At 33.1% G+C, this 17,090-nt stretch overlaps 2 protein-coding genes across 6 annotated transcripts in view; one reads left to right on the top strand and one right to left on the bottom strand.

Annotated features, from left to right (window-relative positions):
• Positions 1–367: 367 nt before the first annotated feature.
• Positions 368–7,671, bottom strand: LOC106073961 (carboxypeptidase N subunit 2-like). Of its 2 annotated transcripts, none has more exons than XM_013234652.2 (4): positions 7,363–7,671; positions 5,639–6,058; positions 3,935–4,147; positions 368–3,764 (listed from the first exon to the last, which is right to left on the bottom strand). In XM_013234652.2, exons 2-4 carry the CDS (start codon positions 5,981–5,983, stop codon positions 2,433–2,435), a joined length of 1,890 nt encoding a protein of 629 aa, XP_013090106.2. In that variant the 5' UTR covers positions 5,984–6,058; positions 7,363–7,671; the 3' UTR covers positions 368–2,432. The 2 variants fall into 2 exon arrangements, with proteins under 2 accessions (XP_013090106.2, XP_013090104.2); XM_013234650.2 differs by having other exon boundaries at positions 7,506–7,671.
• A 2,591-nt stretch (positions 7,672–10,262) lies between these two features.
• LOC106075345 (anoctamin-10-like) overlaps positions 10,263–17,090 on the top strand; it is a 29,273-nt gene continuing 22,445 nt past the window's right edge. For 2 of the 4 annotated variants that reach the window (XM_056035560.1, XM_056035557.1), the window contains exons 1-4: positions 10,289–10,399; positions 13,956–14,258; positions 15,940–16,075; positions 16,704–16,841. In XM_056035560.1, coding sequence (XP_055891535.1) covers positions 13,983–14,258; positions 15,940–16,075; positions 16,704–16,841 — 550 coding nt within the window. In that variant the 5' untranslated portion in view covers positions 10,289–10,399; positions 13,956–13,982. The other 2 variants (XM_056035559.1, XM_056035558.1) reach the window with 2 other exon arrangements.

The raw sequence follows: 17,090 nt of genomic DNA, 5'->3' as shown, positions 1-17,090 counted from the left end.
TTTTTAAACTGATTCTCATGTTGTCAGGTTAAAAGATATTGTGCAAAATTTCAGCTTGATCCGAGATTGGGTGTACAAACTTTTGGCCAGACTACAGAGTGAGTTGATATAAGCTTTGTAAAATATGCTTAATTTATTTGACTCACAAAAAAATTTAAGCTGGTTTTGGTGGACTCCATCAAGTGAATGAACATTGTTAATGTCAGAAGACGTGATCTCAAACTTTTAAGTTTTCATGGTCTTGTGCTAGCAAAATAATATTGTTATTATTATTATTACAGCTTTTATATAGCGCTACTTTCATGCTTATAGCATGCTCAGAGCGCTTTTGGTCCAATCTCATTTGTGGACCAGTGGGGGGGGGGGGGGGGGTATCTAGGAGTTGGTTTCCCGTGCTGCCCGAGTCGGGGGTCGAACCTCGAGCCCCCTTCTAGGTAGCCAAGCCAAGCAAAGTTCAAGCGCACTTGGCCTCTCAACCACGCTTCCCACAGTTCAAATTGTTCTGAATACACCAAACATTATTCCATGAAATGGTTTTTTTTACAGGGTTTTTTTTTTTTTTTTGAAAAAGAAGAAATAAACTTTGTGGAGTGTGTGACAAATGTCAATAAAAGACTTTTGTAAAAGTAGGGGCAGGGAAAATAAAAACAACAGATTGCAAACTATAACAATTGAGCTAGATCAACAAAGAGGAATGTTGGAAAAGGTTAGGGTTCGAAACGCATCAATACAACAAATCAAAACAAGGAAATGATAAATTAATAGATATAAGTTGTTACAAAGATGTTCACCCATTTCAATATATATATATATATATTTATATGACTTATAATGAAGCCACTAAGTGGCACATATAGCCTTTATTAACCTTGCCCTGCCACATACAGGTGGCATATATAATATAATAATATAATCTCAATGGCTACAATGGTTGTGCAGAAATTAACAGAAAACATTGAAACTAAATTACGATTCTAGCAACCATGAAAAACTATGGAAATGATTATGCATAAAGTCACCTTCACGGTCATTTAACCCACAAGCATTTATAACCATTAAAAAATGCTGTCTGTGGCATCTGTAAGGAGCTGACCATATTAATTCAAAGACTGTACAAATATAAAAAAAGGAATGCATTTTTTGTTTAGAAACTACAAGATATAAATAATATATTGTTTTGTATAATTTGGAAAAATCTGTTTCTGATACAGAAAAAAAAAAAAAAGCCATGTTTCTGTGATCAGAAAAATAAAGGGATATGTATAAAAGGTACATAATACAAAGCACTCACAATTATCATGGCAAAACTATAAAAGAAAAGCTGTTGTAAAAAAAAACAATCTCAATATTTTTACAAAAGGTAAAGATTTAGAAGCTTCAGAAATTGTGAGAAGTATCATTACACAGAGCTTCAAGTAAACGTGGAAGAGCTCTTCTGTACAAATATTTTCAGATAAAATTAATACAGAAAAAGTAGCCTACATCACAAATTTCACATACATATATATTTGTTCTTAAATACATTTATTTACCTAAGAGCTACTTTTACTTTAACATGTTTATATTATACACACTTTATTTGAATCTACTATGTGGCAGTTATTAATATATAGATATATATATAAAAAGGTATCCCTTTAAGACATTGTGACCTGTGTAAAGCTCATCTGTTTCCATGGCTAACAGAGGGTGTCAAGAGGCCAGCACAACAACCAGCTGTCTTTCCACGTCTAATTTATCCCAGGTATTAGAGTTGGGTGGACTCAGGAGCATCCTTAAAATCCTAAAGTCTAAATCCAAGTCTTCCCTCAAGACCCCTGGGTTTGAAAATCAAACCATTTACCACTTGGCTACCATACTCCATATTAATATATTATATAATATATATGATTATAAAAAAAATGTGTAAAACAAATTACGAGGAACAAGAGCTAAGGCATTCTTTGGTTAATGTGACTCGTCAAATAGTATTTTTACAAAAATGACACAGAAAGAAAAAAAAGTCAAATACAATCTATTTCCCGTAGTAAGCTACATTCATACAGAAACAGGCCAAAGAACTAGAACACAGTAATTCAAATACTGCTCAAGGTATACATTTTAAACAAAGGGAACAAAGAAAAAATATATGACATGTTCAATATACAATATTTTGCCAGTAAACTCTGTAAGACAGATGGGGAGAAGGAGTCAAACGATTAAATTACAAATTGTTGAAAGATAAACTATGCTTACATATATATATGTGGTATACTGTAGTTAATAATGTAGACAAAAAAACTGAATCATAATGTAGATTCACTTGTCTCAATGAATTATAAAGACTTCCATTATCAAGGTGAATCATTCATCACATTCAACTCCATTAGAAAAGTGCAATAGATTCCATTCCAAAAATGAATCAAAAAAATGATTGTTAATAAGTGATTCTATCAAACAGTAGATTCCATTCCATAAGCAGCTTCAGTTGGATGGCTGTACAGTGATGGCTCTGAGGAATACAGACTGTCTTTTTGCTTTAAGGGGTCAGCTTCTCCCTGAGCCAGCTCATCCTCATCAGTAGTCTCTATTTCATCCATATTTGTAGTCAGATGGTCAAAGTAATGCCGGAACACAAAGTTGTGGTCAGAGTGAGTAAGTGAGTTTCTGTCACAGTTGGCCAGTGGTGGAATCTTGGAATCTTCATCTATCACATGTGAACTCTCTGCTTCGGACGGCACACAGATTCTCTTGAGTTTTTGACCCGTTTGACCTTTCCTCCATAAGAAAATGGCAAATAGTAACAGAATAATAGCAAAGCCCATACAAGATGCTACTATGGCACCCTGTGTTCCAGCTGCCAGATTAGAAGAGCTCTCCGAGTGACATTCAGACAGTTCGGAATCTGTCAGCATGGAAATTTCTTTGCTCTCAGTTGCATGTGCTGGAATGCACATCAACCTAGAGCATTCTGTGTCGTTTAGACCGCCATTCAAGCATTGTAAATTTGTGGGCCTGTCTTTATTAACTAACCAATCCCTTAATGGTTTAATTTTACAGTCACATTCCCAAGAATTTTGTTCTAAAGTAATGGAAGAAATTTTATTAAACAACTTAAAAGCACCCTCTGGTAAAAAATGTAGCTCGTTGTGCGATATATCTAACTGAGCTAACTTTCCCAGGCTTTCAAAAGCCTCAACACTAAATTCTTCTAAAGAACATTTTGAAATATTTAGATACTCCAAGGACTGTAAGTTGCTGAAGAGTCCTGGCGATAAAATCCGCAGTGGGTTACTAGTTAAATTCAAGTGTGTAACAGAAGTGGAGAGTTCTTTTAAAACTGGAGGGTCTAAAGAGATAATTGAATTGTGGGAAAGGTCTAATTTTCTGATCCCAGATCCTCTGAAGGCCAGATGATCAATTTTATTGATCCTGTTTGATGAGAGGTCAACTGCGTACAGCCCAGGGCTGACAAAATTGTCAGGAAACAAAACTTCAATGACGTTGTGGTAAAGAATCAGAGTTCTCAAGTAGCGGTGCTTAGAGAAAACTTCAGGATGAGGTGCCTCTTTTAGTCTGTTAAGACCCAAGTCAATCAGTACAAGCGAAGGCATGAAGGCAAAGACATCTTTACCTACGTCAGTCAGGCTGCATTCTCTAGCTCGTAACTCCTTTAAGTTAAACAGACTTCTAAAGCTTGATCCATGCAGTGTTTTTAGAGGATTACCATCAAGTTTCAAGGAAGTTAGTATATCCTGTAGGACAAAGGCTTCCGAAGTCAAATTCTGGATGAGAAATAGTAATGAAATTTGTAGTGAAAAAAGTACAATTTTCAACAAACAGTGTAATAACATTTCTAAAACCATTGTTAATGTCTTATTTGTGAATTTTGTACACATAATAAATGATACAACATGCTGGTACAGTGAATATTGCATGTAAACAAATTAATTACCTTAATGAAGTTCCAACTAATATCCAAAGTTTTTAGTTTAGACAATGAGTTGAATATTCCTGCAACATTGGACAGACGATTGTGTGACAAATTTAAATACATGAGATAACTCAGGCCTAGGAAGGCATCTGCTCTTATGATAGTAATTTCATTATTACTCAGATCAAGTTCTTTCAAATTGGGGAACTTTTCAAATGTATGAGCTTCTACATCCTGAAAAACAAAATCCATCAATTTAGATATTGAAATAAAATCTTTCAACAGCATTGGTACAACATTTAAGTAGTTAAATTCTTTTTTAATCCTAAAATATAGTCAATTACATTTATATAATGAAATACAAAGAAAAAAGTTAATTTACCATTTAATTCAGAACAATTTATCAAGCACAATTTGTATGAATATCTAGTCTAGAATATATATATATATATTCTATTAGGGTCACCGGCTCATGATTTTTCCCTAGGCTTGACTCCTGAAACCTTTTCTGTGTTTGGGTATACCTACAAGGCAGCAGAAGTTCTTTCACCTAGGTGGGTATCCAGCTAAGGCTAATGAGCCCCTCCTGCCCAAGGCTTACTGGCTTAGGCACCAGTTACTCCCCTTTGCCCCTTCTCATGTTAGTGAAAACAGTTACGCTTCACCCAATATCTGAGTCACATGTGAAGGCCAGGAGTTGGAGTGGTTGTTATATTTTAAGCTGTTTGAGATGCATGCCATTGGAGTCATTTTATAGGTAAAAAAAAAATATAACAACATGATCATTTTATCTTTGATTTACATTGATTAAAACATTGCTAATTGGATGACTCTCTTTTTTCACCTTTCTGTAAAAACCTCCAAATTCCTATAATGCAGTTGACAAACATATCAAATGAATTTGACCCCTGATCAGAATTTTATTTAGACTTCATATGTTGATAATTTCCATTTGGAAAGTTATCTTCTTAACTTATAAATTACAAATGTTACTTCAAAAGAAACTAAAAATTTTTTCCATGCATATCCATGTTGTCAATCTAATCTTATCATGTTAATTAGAGTCTTTATTCTGCTAAGTCATTGGTTTTCCTGACTGATTCAGGCAACCAATCCCATGCTCTAATAGCACTAGGGAAGAAAGGAGTACTTGTACGAATTTGACATAGCATATATATAATATATGGAACAAGGAATGTTCCTTTATCCCTGTATCTTTCTCTGTATATTTTATTAGATATCTAGTCTTTGTATTCATAAATAAATTATGGTTTAGTGTTTTATGTATTATTTCTACATTACTTTTTAGTCTTCTGTCCTGATACATCAAATTTTAAATATAATAGGTCAAGTATTTGTTTCTCATCAATTGATTAACAATTCCCATTTAGCAGGCTGCCTGGTTGTGTGGTTTATGCACTCTTAACTGTCTGTCAGTTGTCTCTGTGGCTAGATTGTAATTATCTTCAAATCTGAATGAACAACCGAAACATGTAAAAGAAACATTTTAATTAGCATCAAATAGCCCTATTACAAAGAGTAATTCTGATTTAGATTATTGTAATACAAATTCAAAATAAAGACCGAGATACCAGGTATAGAAAATATATATTATATATATATATATAAAAATCATGATGAGCATAACTGCATTCAATAGGATGTGTATGATAAAAAAAAATATTTTTCGGAATGATATGAATAACATTTTTATTTTAAACTTACCTGAACATAGCAGGATACTATCCTTATTTTAACAAGTAAACTTCCATCCACCGATAACTCTTTCATACGAGAAGGATTGATAATTTGTAATCCCTTGATGTTATCCAAGGTCAAGTTTACAGTGTCTGATTTCATTTGCGTGAATATATCCATCAGGGGACCCTTCCTGCATATCACGTCCCCAACAAAACAAAAACAGGATGGAGGGCATGCTTGAGCTGAGGCCACAGATACAAAAGTGAGAATGAAAAAGAGAATGCTTAATCCTCCACTAGAAGACTTGTACCAGAATGGGTGAAAAGAAATGATGCCGCCTGAGACTATTGAGTATCTGATGGGGAGCATTGAATCTGTTTACAGTAGTTTCATCAAAAAAAAATTCAGCATATAAATTTCTCTATAAAGCCACTGTGTTGAATGCTGTAAATATCAAAACATCAACCATATTATAATTGATTCCATTAAAAAATTAAACTTAACTATTTTACCTTTTAATTTTAGATCTAATTATAATATATATACATAATAATTATAAGGTAAAAAATGATACATTTTGAAGTTTGGCTTTCTAATCCTTTAATTAATAGTACAACCAGACTGACAAGACTTTTTTAGATTTTAGATCTACTACTACTACTGCCACATCTAGATGTAGCTATAGACTATAGATTTAGATCTAATTATTCTAACTAGATCACTATATGACTAGGTCTAGTCTACTACTCTAGATCATAGACATAATGATAAGTGTAGAAATAAAATCATCTAGATCTAGTCTACTAACAGTAACAGTTTAGAAGTCTAAAATACAAATATTTACATTAAAGTCACTTTAGACTAGACTGTCACCAGTAGACTAGTTCTATAAAAGATTTAAACTCTAGATCTAGTACTTCTTTTTAGTAGTAGATTAGATTTAGATTCTATAATACTTAATAGATATAAATTTTAATATATATTCTGATAGATCTACTAGACTTAATTATAATTATATAAATAGTATTATCAAGTATCATTAAATACTATCATCAGTCATCAATTATCATTATCTAAGACTTACACTTAACTTAGTGCCTAGAAATAGTAGAGATATAGATTTAGATGTAGATAATTATCACATTCAATCATAATTTGATAAACTTTACTTAGAATTTAGATTGCCTAGTCTTTACCTTTGAAACACAACACTAGAATTCACTCTAGAGATTAATGCAATTAACAATAGACAATAGATATATAGGTAGATTGAACACATTTATCTAGATCTAGATCTATACACAAGATTTAGTCAGAAGATTAAATTACACTTTCTACATTTACATTACTACTACTAGTCTTTACTGAGTTTACACTGTTTTAGTGTTTACACTGATTTGTGATTACACACCTGATAGTGATACTGACTGATACTGATACACACAAAAGTTTAATTAAAGTTAGAATAGTTACTAGAATTTACTAGACCTAGACTAGTTAGTACTGTTAGTTAGATCTAAAAATCTAATTATAATCTATAGTCTATACTCTATGACTATAGAGTACTCAGTATTGAATATAGATCTAGATCTAGTCTGCTAGTCACTTACTTAGTGACTTATAGATCTACTACTTAGATCTATAATTCTATAATGATAATCTAGTGTTAAGGGTATAATAAAAATTATAATATTATTTTAATTATTATTATTTAAAAATTTAATGTTGTATTGTTCTGTTGTACACACGGCAGTGACAGAAGTTTCAGAAGTCAGAAGTAGTGTCAGTGTCAGAAGTGAGAACTGTGACTGTGAGTTGTGAGTCTGATGAGACTCAGAGTACTCAGACTGAGTCACTGAGTTATAACTGAATGACAGTTGAGTTTACACACTGACTAATAATGATGCAATAAAGACGGTAGTTAAAAAGGAACTGTTAATGATAAATCCATGATGATAGATCTAAATCATAGTAAATGTCATTTATGATGCTTATCCAGTGCCAGTGTCAGTGTGTTTATCATTGTGTAGTTCAGTCTTTTATTTGAGAAATTAAAATTCTTTCTTTTAGCCTAAAATAGGCCACAGTTGACCAGATTTTTGTAGATCTAAATGTGCCTCATTTGTTTTTGGCTGCAGATCTAGATCTAATATATAATCATGTCGATGGCTTTTTAAGCGAACACCCTACATAAAAAAAAAACTCCAACGGCCAACGGTGACGATCCAGAAGTTTAAAAAGAAAAGGGAAGAGAATGCCCATGGGTTCTAAAACCATAAGACTATAAATATATATATATATATATATATATATATATAAATTACAATCCCAATAAGAGGAGAAATGGACCACTAGTGGGGAGAAATAACATAGTCGTTAACATTCGCACTTTCGACAGCATCCATTCTGACATCAATACCTTCATCACTACTGTTGTCTATCATCAGTCATGTCAGTGTCAAATAGTTTATTTTTTTACATTAGATTTCTCCCTAGATTTAACGCAATGCTTTAATTGTATTTTCTCCATCATTGGTGATGATGTCGCGATCATACATTTTCCACTTTTCCCCCCTCTGTTGGTTTGAATGCGAGGATCAGCTTAATTTAGGATAGCCTGCAAATATATTTCAGGTGAAGCTGCATCTGAAGATACTGTATGGACTAACACATTAATTGATATGCCCCCTTTTGAAACTGCGTCGCAATTTAAGATACTGTCAGGAGTTTTAGTCAGAACTAACAAATTAATTGACGTGTCCCCTTGTGGAGAGGCATCAGAAGCAAAAGGAGTGTCAGTGTTTGGTAATGTTGAGCTGAAATGTGCCATTGTGGAGATGCATCAGAAGCAAAAGAAGTGTCAGTGTTTGGTAATGTTGAGCTGCAGTGTGCCCTTATAGTCTTGCAATATTTATGTCTGGAAATTCTGGGTCTGCAAGCACAGGCCTGTCTGTTACGTCCGAAGGCAGAAATTCTTCCTCAGAAAATATGTCTTAATCTAGAAGCCACACGTACACCACTAGTTTGAAAACCAAATAAAATATCTTGTTTTGTAGCAGAGAAAAGCCGTGCCTCCAAACTTCGCCAGCTGATAAATGGACAGAGTTTGCGCAGCATCTTTTATTTGCCAAGAGTCAGCAAGATTATTGAAGGCCACTTTCATTGCGGTCAAGTGGCTGTAACTTATGCCTTGTATGAGGTGGTAGGGTAATAATATAAATGTTATTTCTTTTAACTCATTCTAGGGCAGCATATGAAAGTTGGCTTAGGATTAGGGGTAGATTTCAGTTGACCAATCATATTTTATAAAATGGTGCATAACTTGAAGAAAACTGTCACTGGTCATCCAACCAGTAGGATAGGCAAGTCCAAGAGAGTCTTCTGGCGATCCAATCAACATAAAGTTTTTAAATTGCTTTCTTGAAAAAAAAAAAAAAAAACAGGTGTCAAAGAATTGCTGATGGCTGAAACAATGCAGCACATTGTCACAAGCTAGCAACCTTCTCTTGAGGTAAATTGATCAATTTGCTTGATTCCACGAGGTGCAATTATTTTAGGAATTTTGTGCACAGTCATCACACCAGTTTCATCTTAATTGAAGATCTGCTCACCGCTAATATTTAGTTTTTTTTTGTAAGATTCTTCTAACAAAGTGAAAAATGTGTTAACATTAAATTTGTTGAAAACTGTAACTTCTGGTTGTCTGATTGAAAGTTCTGTATGGCGTCTCATAGGCCTAAATCCAAAAAAGCCACTCTCCTCCAGCCATTCAATAGGTGGTCTATAACGCAGGGCATTTTATATTATTTACTATAGCCATTTTAAGGGCAAGGACATGACCATTTTTGTTTGTAAGGCCATAAAACATATTTGAGCATCTAGCCAGGTGCCAAAGAAATTTCCTGTTCTGCAGTAAATATCAGGCTGCATTGATAGTTAGGACACGGACTAGTTTGGTTAACTTTAACCTTTTTTAATATTGTTAATCAATATGAGTGGACTCAGAGGCGCCCAAAGATTCCAAAGTTGAAAATCCCAGTCTTCACCAAGGATTTGAACCCGGACCCCCAGTTCGGAAGCCAAGCGCTTTACTGTTCAGCCACCGTGCCTCCCTTGGCCTAACTGATGTCTTATAATTGATACAATTGTTTTGAAAAGACTCAATCTCTTATTCGTACCCTCTAAAAAAAATAAATAAAAATTCCGCGATTAAAAAAATGTTCATAAAAATAAAGTTTATAAGATTACTATTCATTTTAAATTAGGTCTAACTTATAATGCATACTAATTAGCTTTTACTCTTTAAAAAACTGCTTGCATAACTGATTTTAAAAATTAGATTTTTCGCTTTCAGAAAAAAAAATGTAGCCGTTGCATCAGAACTTTGAATGGTCTAAAATATTGTGATGTCGGATTTTCAATATCTTTTCTAGTTTACGAGATCTAAACGAGACGGACGGACAGACGGACAGACATTTCGCACAAAACTAATAGCGTCTTTTCGGCGCCTTCGACATGTAGTCACGGTCTTTTCCCCTTTCGGGTGCCGCTAAAAAACACTAGTGAAAATAATGTAATACTTATATAGGTTATGGCTGAAATAGATATGAGTACTTAACTTTTATACTGCTCATAAATGCTGTATAATAAAGTACACAAAATTGCAGGTCACAAATTTTCGTTTCATAAAACTCTTTAATCGGCCAGTCTATGCTTATAACTTAGATCTAGATTATATTTTATATCTTAATAAATCTTATCTATTCAAGCTTGATTAAGATTAGGGTATGATCATGTTTTAGCTGGCGGCCGTAGACGTAGTAGTACTACTAGACCTAGTAACTAGGACTAGTGACTAGTAAGTCACTAGAGTCTAACTAGTAACATACTTTATAATACTTACATTTACATAGACCCTATGATAGGGACATAGGACATAGTCACTACTATCATACAATCATAGTGAGTCATAGTCATAGACATAGACGACATAGTCATAGTACTACAACTACAACCACATGATATAGATCTACATACGATACAGTCATACAGTTACAGTAGAGTTGAGTAGAGACTCTAGAGTAGAGTAGTAGTCAGTACTAGATCTATGAATCTAACTATCTAGTAAATTCTAGTACTAGTTAGACTAGTAACTAGTACTACTACTAGTCTATTTCTAGTACTAGCTCTAGATTCTAGATGATGAGTAGATCTAGAGTCTAGAGAGTAGAGACTACTACTACTAGAGTTCTTATGATCTACTATCATAACTAGATCTATGTAACTATGATTAACTATCTAGTTACGTCTACTACTACTAGTACTAGACTACTACTAGATCTAGTAGTAGTACTAGATCTAGGATCTAGTAGAAGTAAAGTAGTACTACTAGTAGTAATTTAACTATACTATATATATAATATACTAAATTATACTAACTATACTTTATTACTAGTAGTGTAGATGTATTCTAGATTTATTCATTTATAAATAGTAAAATACTATTTATAAAATAGAATAGAATTTAGATCTAGAATCATAAGACTAGAGTAGGCTCAGTAGCTTACATTTTAATTTTACATCTATCGAACAAGTTAGTTAAGCTCAGTCACCAACATTTTTTATGTTTGAATTTGTGTATCTCCATAATAAGAGTTAGACCTAGGACCTAGGAAAAAACTGATTGCATCTATGAACTCCTCATCCATTTGTCTTAAAAAGTAGATATATGTTTTATTGTATCTGTAGTACTCATCGTGAAAATTATATATATTTGATTTTAAAGTGGGTCATGTCAATGCTTTCAAAAGCTTAAAAGTTTCGAACACCGTTTTTCTGCTAACGTCAAGAATCGAACATCTTAAAAAACTCGAACACACGAGAAGTATGGTGTTTTAAAAGTGTTATAATCTTAAAATTTTGTTATTTAAATATCATTTTCTTTTACGCCATGTCAAGACAGACAGATTTTAGTCATTTTCACACGAATCCTTATCGAAGGTGCCGCTCCATATGCCATATCGCCCATCTCTTCTTAGAAACTAACGATACACATAAGTGTAAGGTGTTAAGCCCAGTAACACATTACCGATATATTACAGTACTGATACTTATTTATGTCTAAGCTATTTTGAGATATAAGGCCCTTTATAAATCCAGATATTATTTATTTGGGAGAGAGCCTAATAAGCTTTGGTAGCTAATAGATAATCCCGCCTCCTCAAGCCATTGAAAGACACAACAGTTAACATGGTTGACCTAAAAACAAAACAAGCGCGGCTCAAGGTATCTAGCGCGCTCAGTGTATGTAATAGCCCAAAAGTCAGTGCTAGATATTTTTCGATTGAATTGAGTCTTGAAATTTAAATTGTTACTTTGCACTGTCAATGTTGGAAAGTGGAATTGTGTAAGAAGAAAGCCCGGAAAAGGGGGCGTAGGTAGAATAAGAGAGTGTTTGTGTGTTAGTGTTATTATTTTATTCATTATGCTATTCATTTCTGACGTCATAATTATCTGTTTCAAAGGACTGTCTTTGTAGCGCATTATGAGCTTTATGGCAAAAAAAAGTTATATAATTTTATAGACCCGGCGCCACACGTCTAAATCGAGAAGCACAACTGACTCTTTATGTATTGGTATGGTAGATCAATTATTGATAATCTATTGATACAATGTCTTGACTGTCCCCTCCCCCCCCCCTTTTTTACCTGCCAAAGAAATTTTAATTTTAAAATTACCATATCTACATTCTATACTTCCCCCTTTCCTTTTATTAATATCTCTTCACATCAAGCTCATGTGCTAGGTATTGGTTTATAACACATAATTCAGAACGTAATAGAATGGGGCATCTCAAAAAAAAAACACAACTGGATATATTTGATACCTATACCACGCTTTCGTTCTGTAATGTTACTAGCATCAAAATATATGTGTCATAAAATCAAGCTTTTAAAATGGGTAAAATTTGTGCATATCGATGTAAATCTATTTACTTTAAAAAATATAGCACATTTACCGTAAACCACAAATAGCTGTGATACAAATTGTAACACATGCGTAATTTATATCTGTAGTTTGCATTACACTATTTTAAAAAATAACAATAAAAAATAAATATAATTTAAATATTTTGTCTTCTTTGAGTTATATCCCTTTGATGTTTATTTTTAAAATGGTGTTTGATTCTTTACGAAGCTTAGATTGCTTATAAAAAAAAATCATCTTTCAAATGATGCACAATAGGAATGGTCTAGTTTTGTCATAATCATCGAAATAAAGGAGAATTTAAAAAAATACAGTGGGGTGTTAGAGAAGTACCTTAACATGAATGTGTTCGATAGATGTAAGCTACTCTAGATCAACTCACTCATCGTCTAACTCCTAACACTACTCTAAGTCTAACTCTAGTTACGAAGTACTAACTATAACTTGTACTAGTCTACTATTAAAACTAGATATTGGTAATTATTAGATATACTCATCATATAGATCTAGTACTTACACTACAGTAACTTAAACTTGAGTAACTCAAAACTTTTTTCCATTTAATCGTTTGGATCGTTGCCTTATCTGAAACCCCTTTCATAATGAGTGAAGTGCTGAGACTGTTCACTTAGAGCAAGTGAAAGGAATCAGACCATGTTTTTTAATGTCTCTATGTCCCTGTACAAGGAGTAACCTGACAGGGAACATGTATCTGTTCTCTCTCATGTCCTTATCCTCTAATTCTGCAATAACATGGTCGACTGTCTCATATCCTGTCTGCAGTGGCCAAGATGACAGTGTGGATATATAGCTATCATGAGAATCCAACAATTTTTACGTTCCTTTTAAAATAAATTGAACCCCTTCATGCCCCCTTGTCAAAATGTTGCAGTTTCATATACAATAGATTTTTACAAATTTTATTTATAACAGATTATTAGACATTTAAGATATATTTTTACTTCTTTATAAATAAAAGTCATGATAGTCGAATACTTTAGAAAGCTAACATATATATGCAAGCCTCCTTTTAGTGACAAATGATCATAACTCTAAGCCCTGACCTATATGACTTATTTCCAGATATGTAAAAAGAACAGACATTTTCATAAAAGTCAACTTTGACCTTTGATCTTTTAGAGAAAGCAGCTTGGCTTTGATGTTCATGTTCATGTAACAAAAATAAACAGTCTCAATGTAGTTCTGTCATAACTTTCATTACTAATATACAATATGATGGATTGATTATAATAATATATTACCATGTTAAATAACATTTATAAAACGCTAATGTTCAATACCCTGGTACTTAAAATATCTTTAATTTTAATCCAATTTTGTTGTCCTCTTCTAGGAGACTTGTTTTGAAGGACAGTCAGTGATGTCCGCTCTTGAAAGCAGTGTTTCAGCTCCATCAGTATCCAGCAGAGTAAGCATTGAAGACTTTTCAAACTACACCATGAGGATGCAGTTCAAAAAGAAAAACATTACTGATGACATCTTCCAGCAGTTTGAATTTGAGCCTCAGGTCATCATGGAGTTTGAGGGTGATGTTAACCAGGCTGCCTTGGAGTGGCTGATAGCTAAGCTTCAGGCTCCGAGGATTGATCTGGGTGCAGAACTTTTAGTATTTTCAGATTATAGAGAACACAACAAGGTATTGGCTACATTCAGATCTTTGTTATATTAAAGCTTTCATTTGGTTTCTAGTTTGAAAAAGGGAGATATATATACAATTGACTTAACGATCAACTAGTAAAACTAAGTTCCTCTTTCAGACCTTGTGGTCTAAAGGGCAGATGATGTAAAGGTCATCTGTTTCTGTAGCCTATGGTTAATGAGGGTGTCATGTAGCCAGCACAAGGACCAACTGCATTTACTTTTCCCCAAGTAATTTTAGGTACCCATTAGAGCTGGGTGGACTCAGAGGCCCCCAAAGATCTTAAAATTAAAAATTTCAGTCTTCACCAAGATTCGAACCCCAGACCCGGTTTGGAAGCCAAGCACTAGCCATGTTTTAGATGTAAATTAAGTCATTTTTAATAGCCTAAATAGCAAAGTTTATTTCAAATTCTAGAAATCTATTTAAGGAATATATAAATGTTTCTTTGCTAACAGTTAACTCTATGTTATCTAAAAAAAATGTTGAGTATTCACAAATTTTGAATGTATCAAATAAGATCCTTTCGTTCGGATTTGAACTTGATACCCTTAGTTTGGCAACCAAATGCTCTTCAACTCAAATCTTACTATGTCCCGAAATTAATAATAAGCTGCTAATTGACTTTTTAACATGAATTATCTAAATTTCACTTTCATATTTGTTATTAATTGAAATGGAGCTTATGAAGTAATAACCCTGCAATGGAACAAAATATTTGAACAATTCATTATTCTTGTTAGGGAAAAAAATGCTTTCTTCTACTGCATTTTATATTTGAACATAGCTTTCAGCAGTAAAATGCTGTAACCTAAGAGAGCCTTGGCAAACATAAAAATATAGCTTATATTTAATGAAATTGCATCAGTTATTATTATAGCTTTTATATAGCGCTACTTTCATGCTTATTGTATGCTGAGATCGCTATGGTCCAATCTCATTTGTGGACCAGTTGAAGAAGGTTTTTCCGTGCTGCCTTTAGGCGCTCAATAAACACAGCTCTGCTTGATTCAGGTGTCGAACCTCGAGCCCCCTTCGTAGGTAGCCAAGCCAAGTTCAAGCGTACTTAGCCTCTTGACCATGCTTCCCACCAATTATTTTAAATAAATCATGTAATTAATTTGTAATAGATCTAGGCTAACAATAATAAATTTGTGCAATTAGAAATATTTAATTAGAAATATTTTATTAATTGTTTTTGTTTAGTGCTACTTTTATGCTTATGGAAGTGAGTTAATATAAGCCTTGTAAAAACAAACAAACCAAACTAATTACAAGGAAAAAAATGCAATTTTTAAATGTAAAAACAAACAAACCAAACTAATTACAAGGAAAAAAATGCAATTTTTAAATGTGATGCTTTAGATTACCTAGATTCATTTTGACAATGCTGAATAAAGTTTGTGTTGCTCAATTTCTTGAATGTTATAGTTAAAAAAAAAAAATTACATCTGTGTATTCAGTGTTAAGCATCTAAATATCATGATGTTTCAATAGGAATTCTATTTATAATTTATTAGTGTGTAGTTGAGTTTTGAGATTGTCATCTATAAACAAGCCAGTCCATGGGGGATTAAGTTTTCACAGCTGACGTATGTGTCTCACACTTTGTGTCTCACACTGTATGTATTTATTTCATTATGAGTCATGGATACCATCTCTCAATTTACATCCACAGGAAACAGTTTTATATATTGGGGCCACATTGGACAGACTATTAATAGGAGCAGAAGAAATGAAAATTCCGAAAATCTACAAAGATGGTTCACTTCGAGAGTTGTGTTTGTCTGATATCACTCAGTTTGAAAAATCAGGTTCGATTTTTTAGTTGAATGCAGCTTGTTGGTCAGTCAGTTGTAATGATGTTAGTACTTGTTAAATAGACTTAATTATACAATTAGTTATGTTTTAATTAATAATGAATTTTTCTGAATTTATTCATAAATATAAACACTTTATATGGGATTCCAGTCCTCTTTTCAAACATATTACTGAATTTTTGCTTAAAGTTACCTTTAAAAAGGAAAAGGAAAAAGATCTTAATCATTACATGCTTAAACATTTTGGGAAAATTCTCAGTCTAGTAAGAGAATGATTGATCAATTTCTCTTTCCATAAAAAAATAAATAAATAACATCCTCATTTTCTCCAGAAGAAAAAAGTCAATCAAAAACATACACTTAGCATCATCTCTTAATACGCTGTCACACTCAGCTAATCAATTAATGAACATTTTCTTCTAGAATAGTAGCTTAAGACCCATCAATTCTACTTAAGGGCTTAACTTGTTAACTTCATAAGTTTTCAAATCTTTCATAAGCTAGTAGTGTAAAAATTTACTAAAATAATAGTTATTATTTAATTCAAACTGTCACAGAACTTAGCTTTTATTGATAGTAGAAAGTTTTTCAAACTTTTTAATTGATGTTTTGATTTCTCTAGACAACTTGCTAGACTTCTTGACAAGTGCAGAGAAACAGAAAGTCATTATTAAAGGGATTGAGAACATCAGAGCCACTGAAGACGATCACTATATTCCTGGATACCCAAAGTACACATTGTATCCAGGAAAAAGTATAAGTGAGTTGATATATATCTTGGTTTATATATCTATTTTGGTTTGCATGATTTTGATTTGAACTTAAGGGAGTGAAAATTACTTGTTTGTTTGTAAAATGTTTTACTTATTTCGGATGTTCCTTCAGAGTTGAAGATAATTACTTCCTAGTCCAAACCTCCCGCAGGACGGCGGGGGATGGGAGCGGGCAGGGTTTGAACCCGGGACCATCGATAAGTCCGAACGACAGTCCAGCGTGCAAACCGCACGAC

Source organism: Biomphalaria glabrata, chromosome 7 (assembly GCF_947242115.1).
Source record: "Biomphalaria glabrata chromosome 7, xgBioGlab47.1, whole genome shotgun sequence".
Classification (NCBI taxonomy): Eukaryota; Metazoa; Mollusca; class Gastropoda; family Planorbidae; genus Biomphalaria; species Biomphalaria glabrata.
This window is presented reverse-complemented; position numbering and strand designations above follow the sequence as displayed.

What these genes read in the sequence shown, in the direction of transcription:
- LOC106073961 (XM_013234652.2), bottom strand. Translation starts at nt 5,983, where the DNA reads ATGCTCCCCATCAGATACTCAATAGTCTCAGGCGGCATCATTTCTTTT. An exon ending in TAGTATCCTGCTATGTTCAG is followed by an intron (nt 4,148 to 5,638) that starts GTAAGTTTAAAA and finishes TTTGTTTTTCAG; the next exon opens with GATGTAGAAGCTCATACATT. An exon ending in TTAGTTGGAACTTCATTAAG is followed by an intron (nt 3,765 to 3,934) that starts GTAATTAATTTG and finishes TTTCTCATCCAG; the next exon opens with AATTTGACTTCGGAAGCCTT.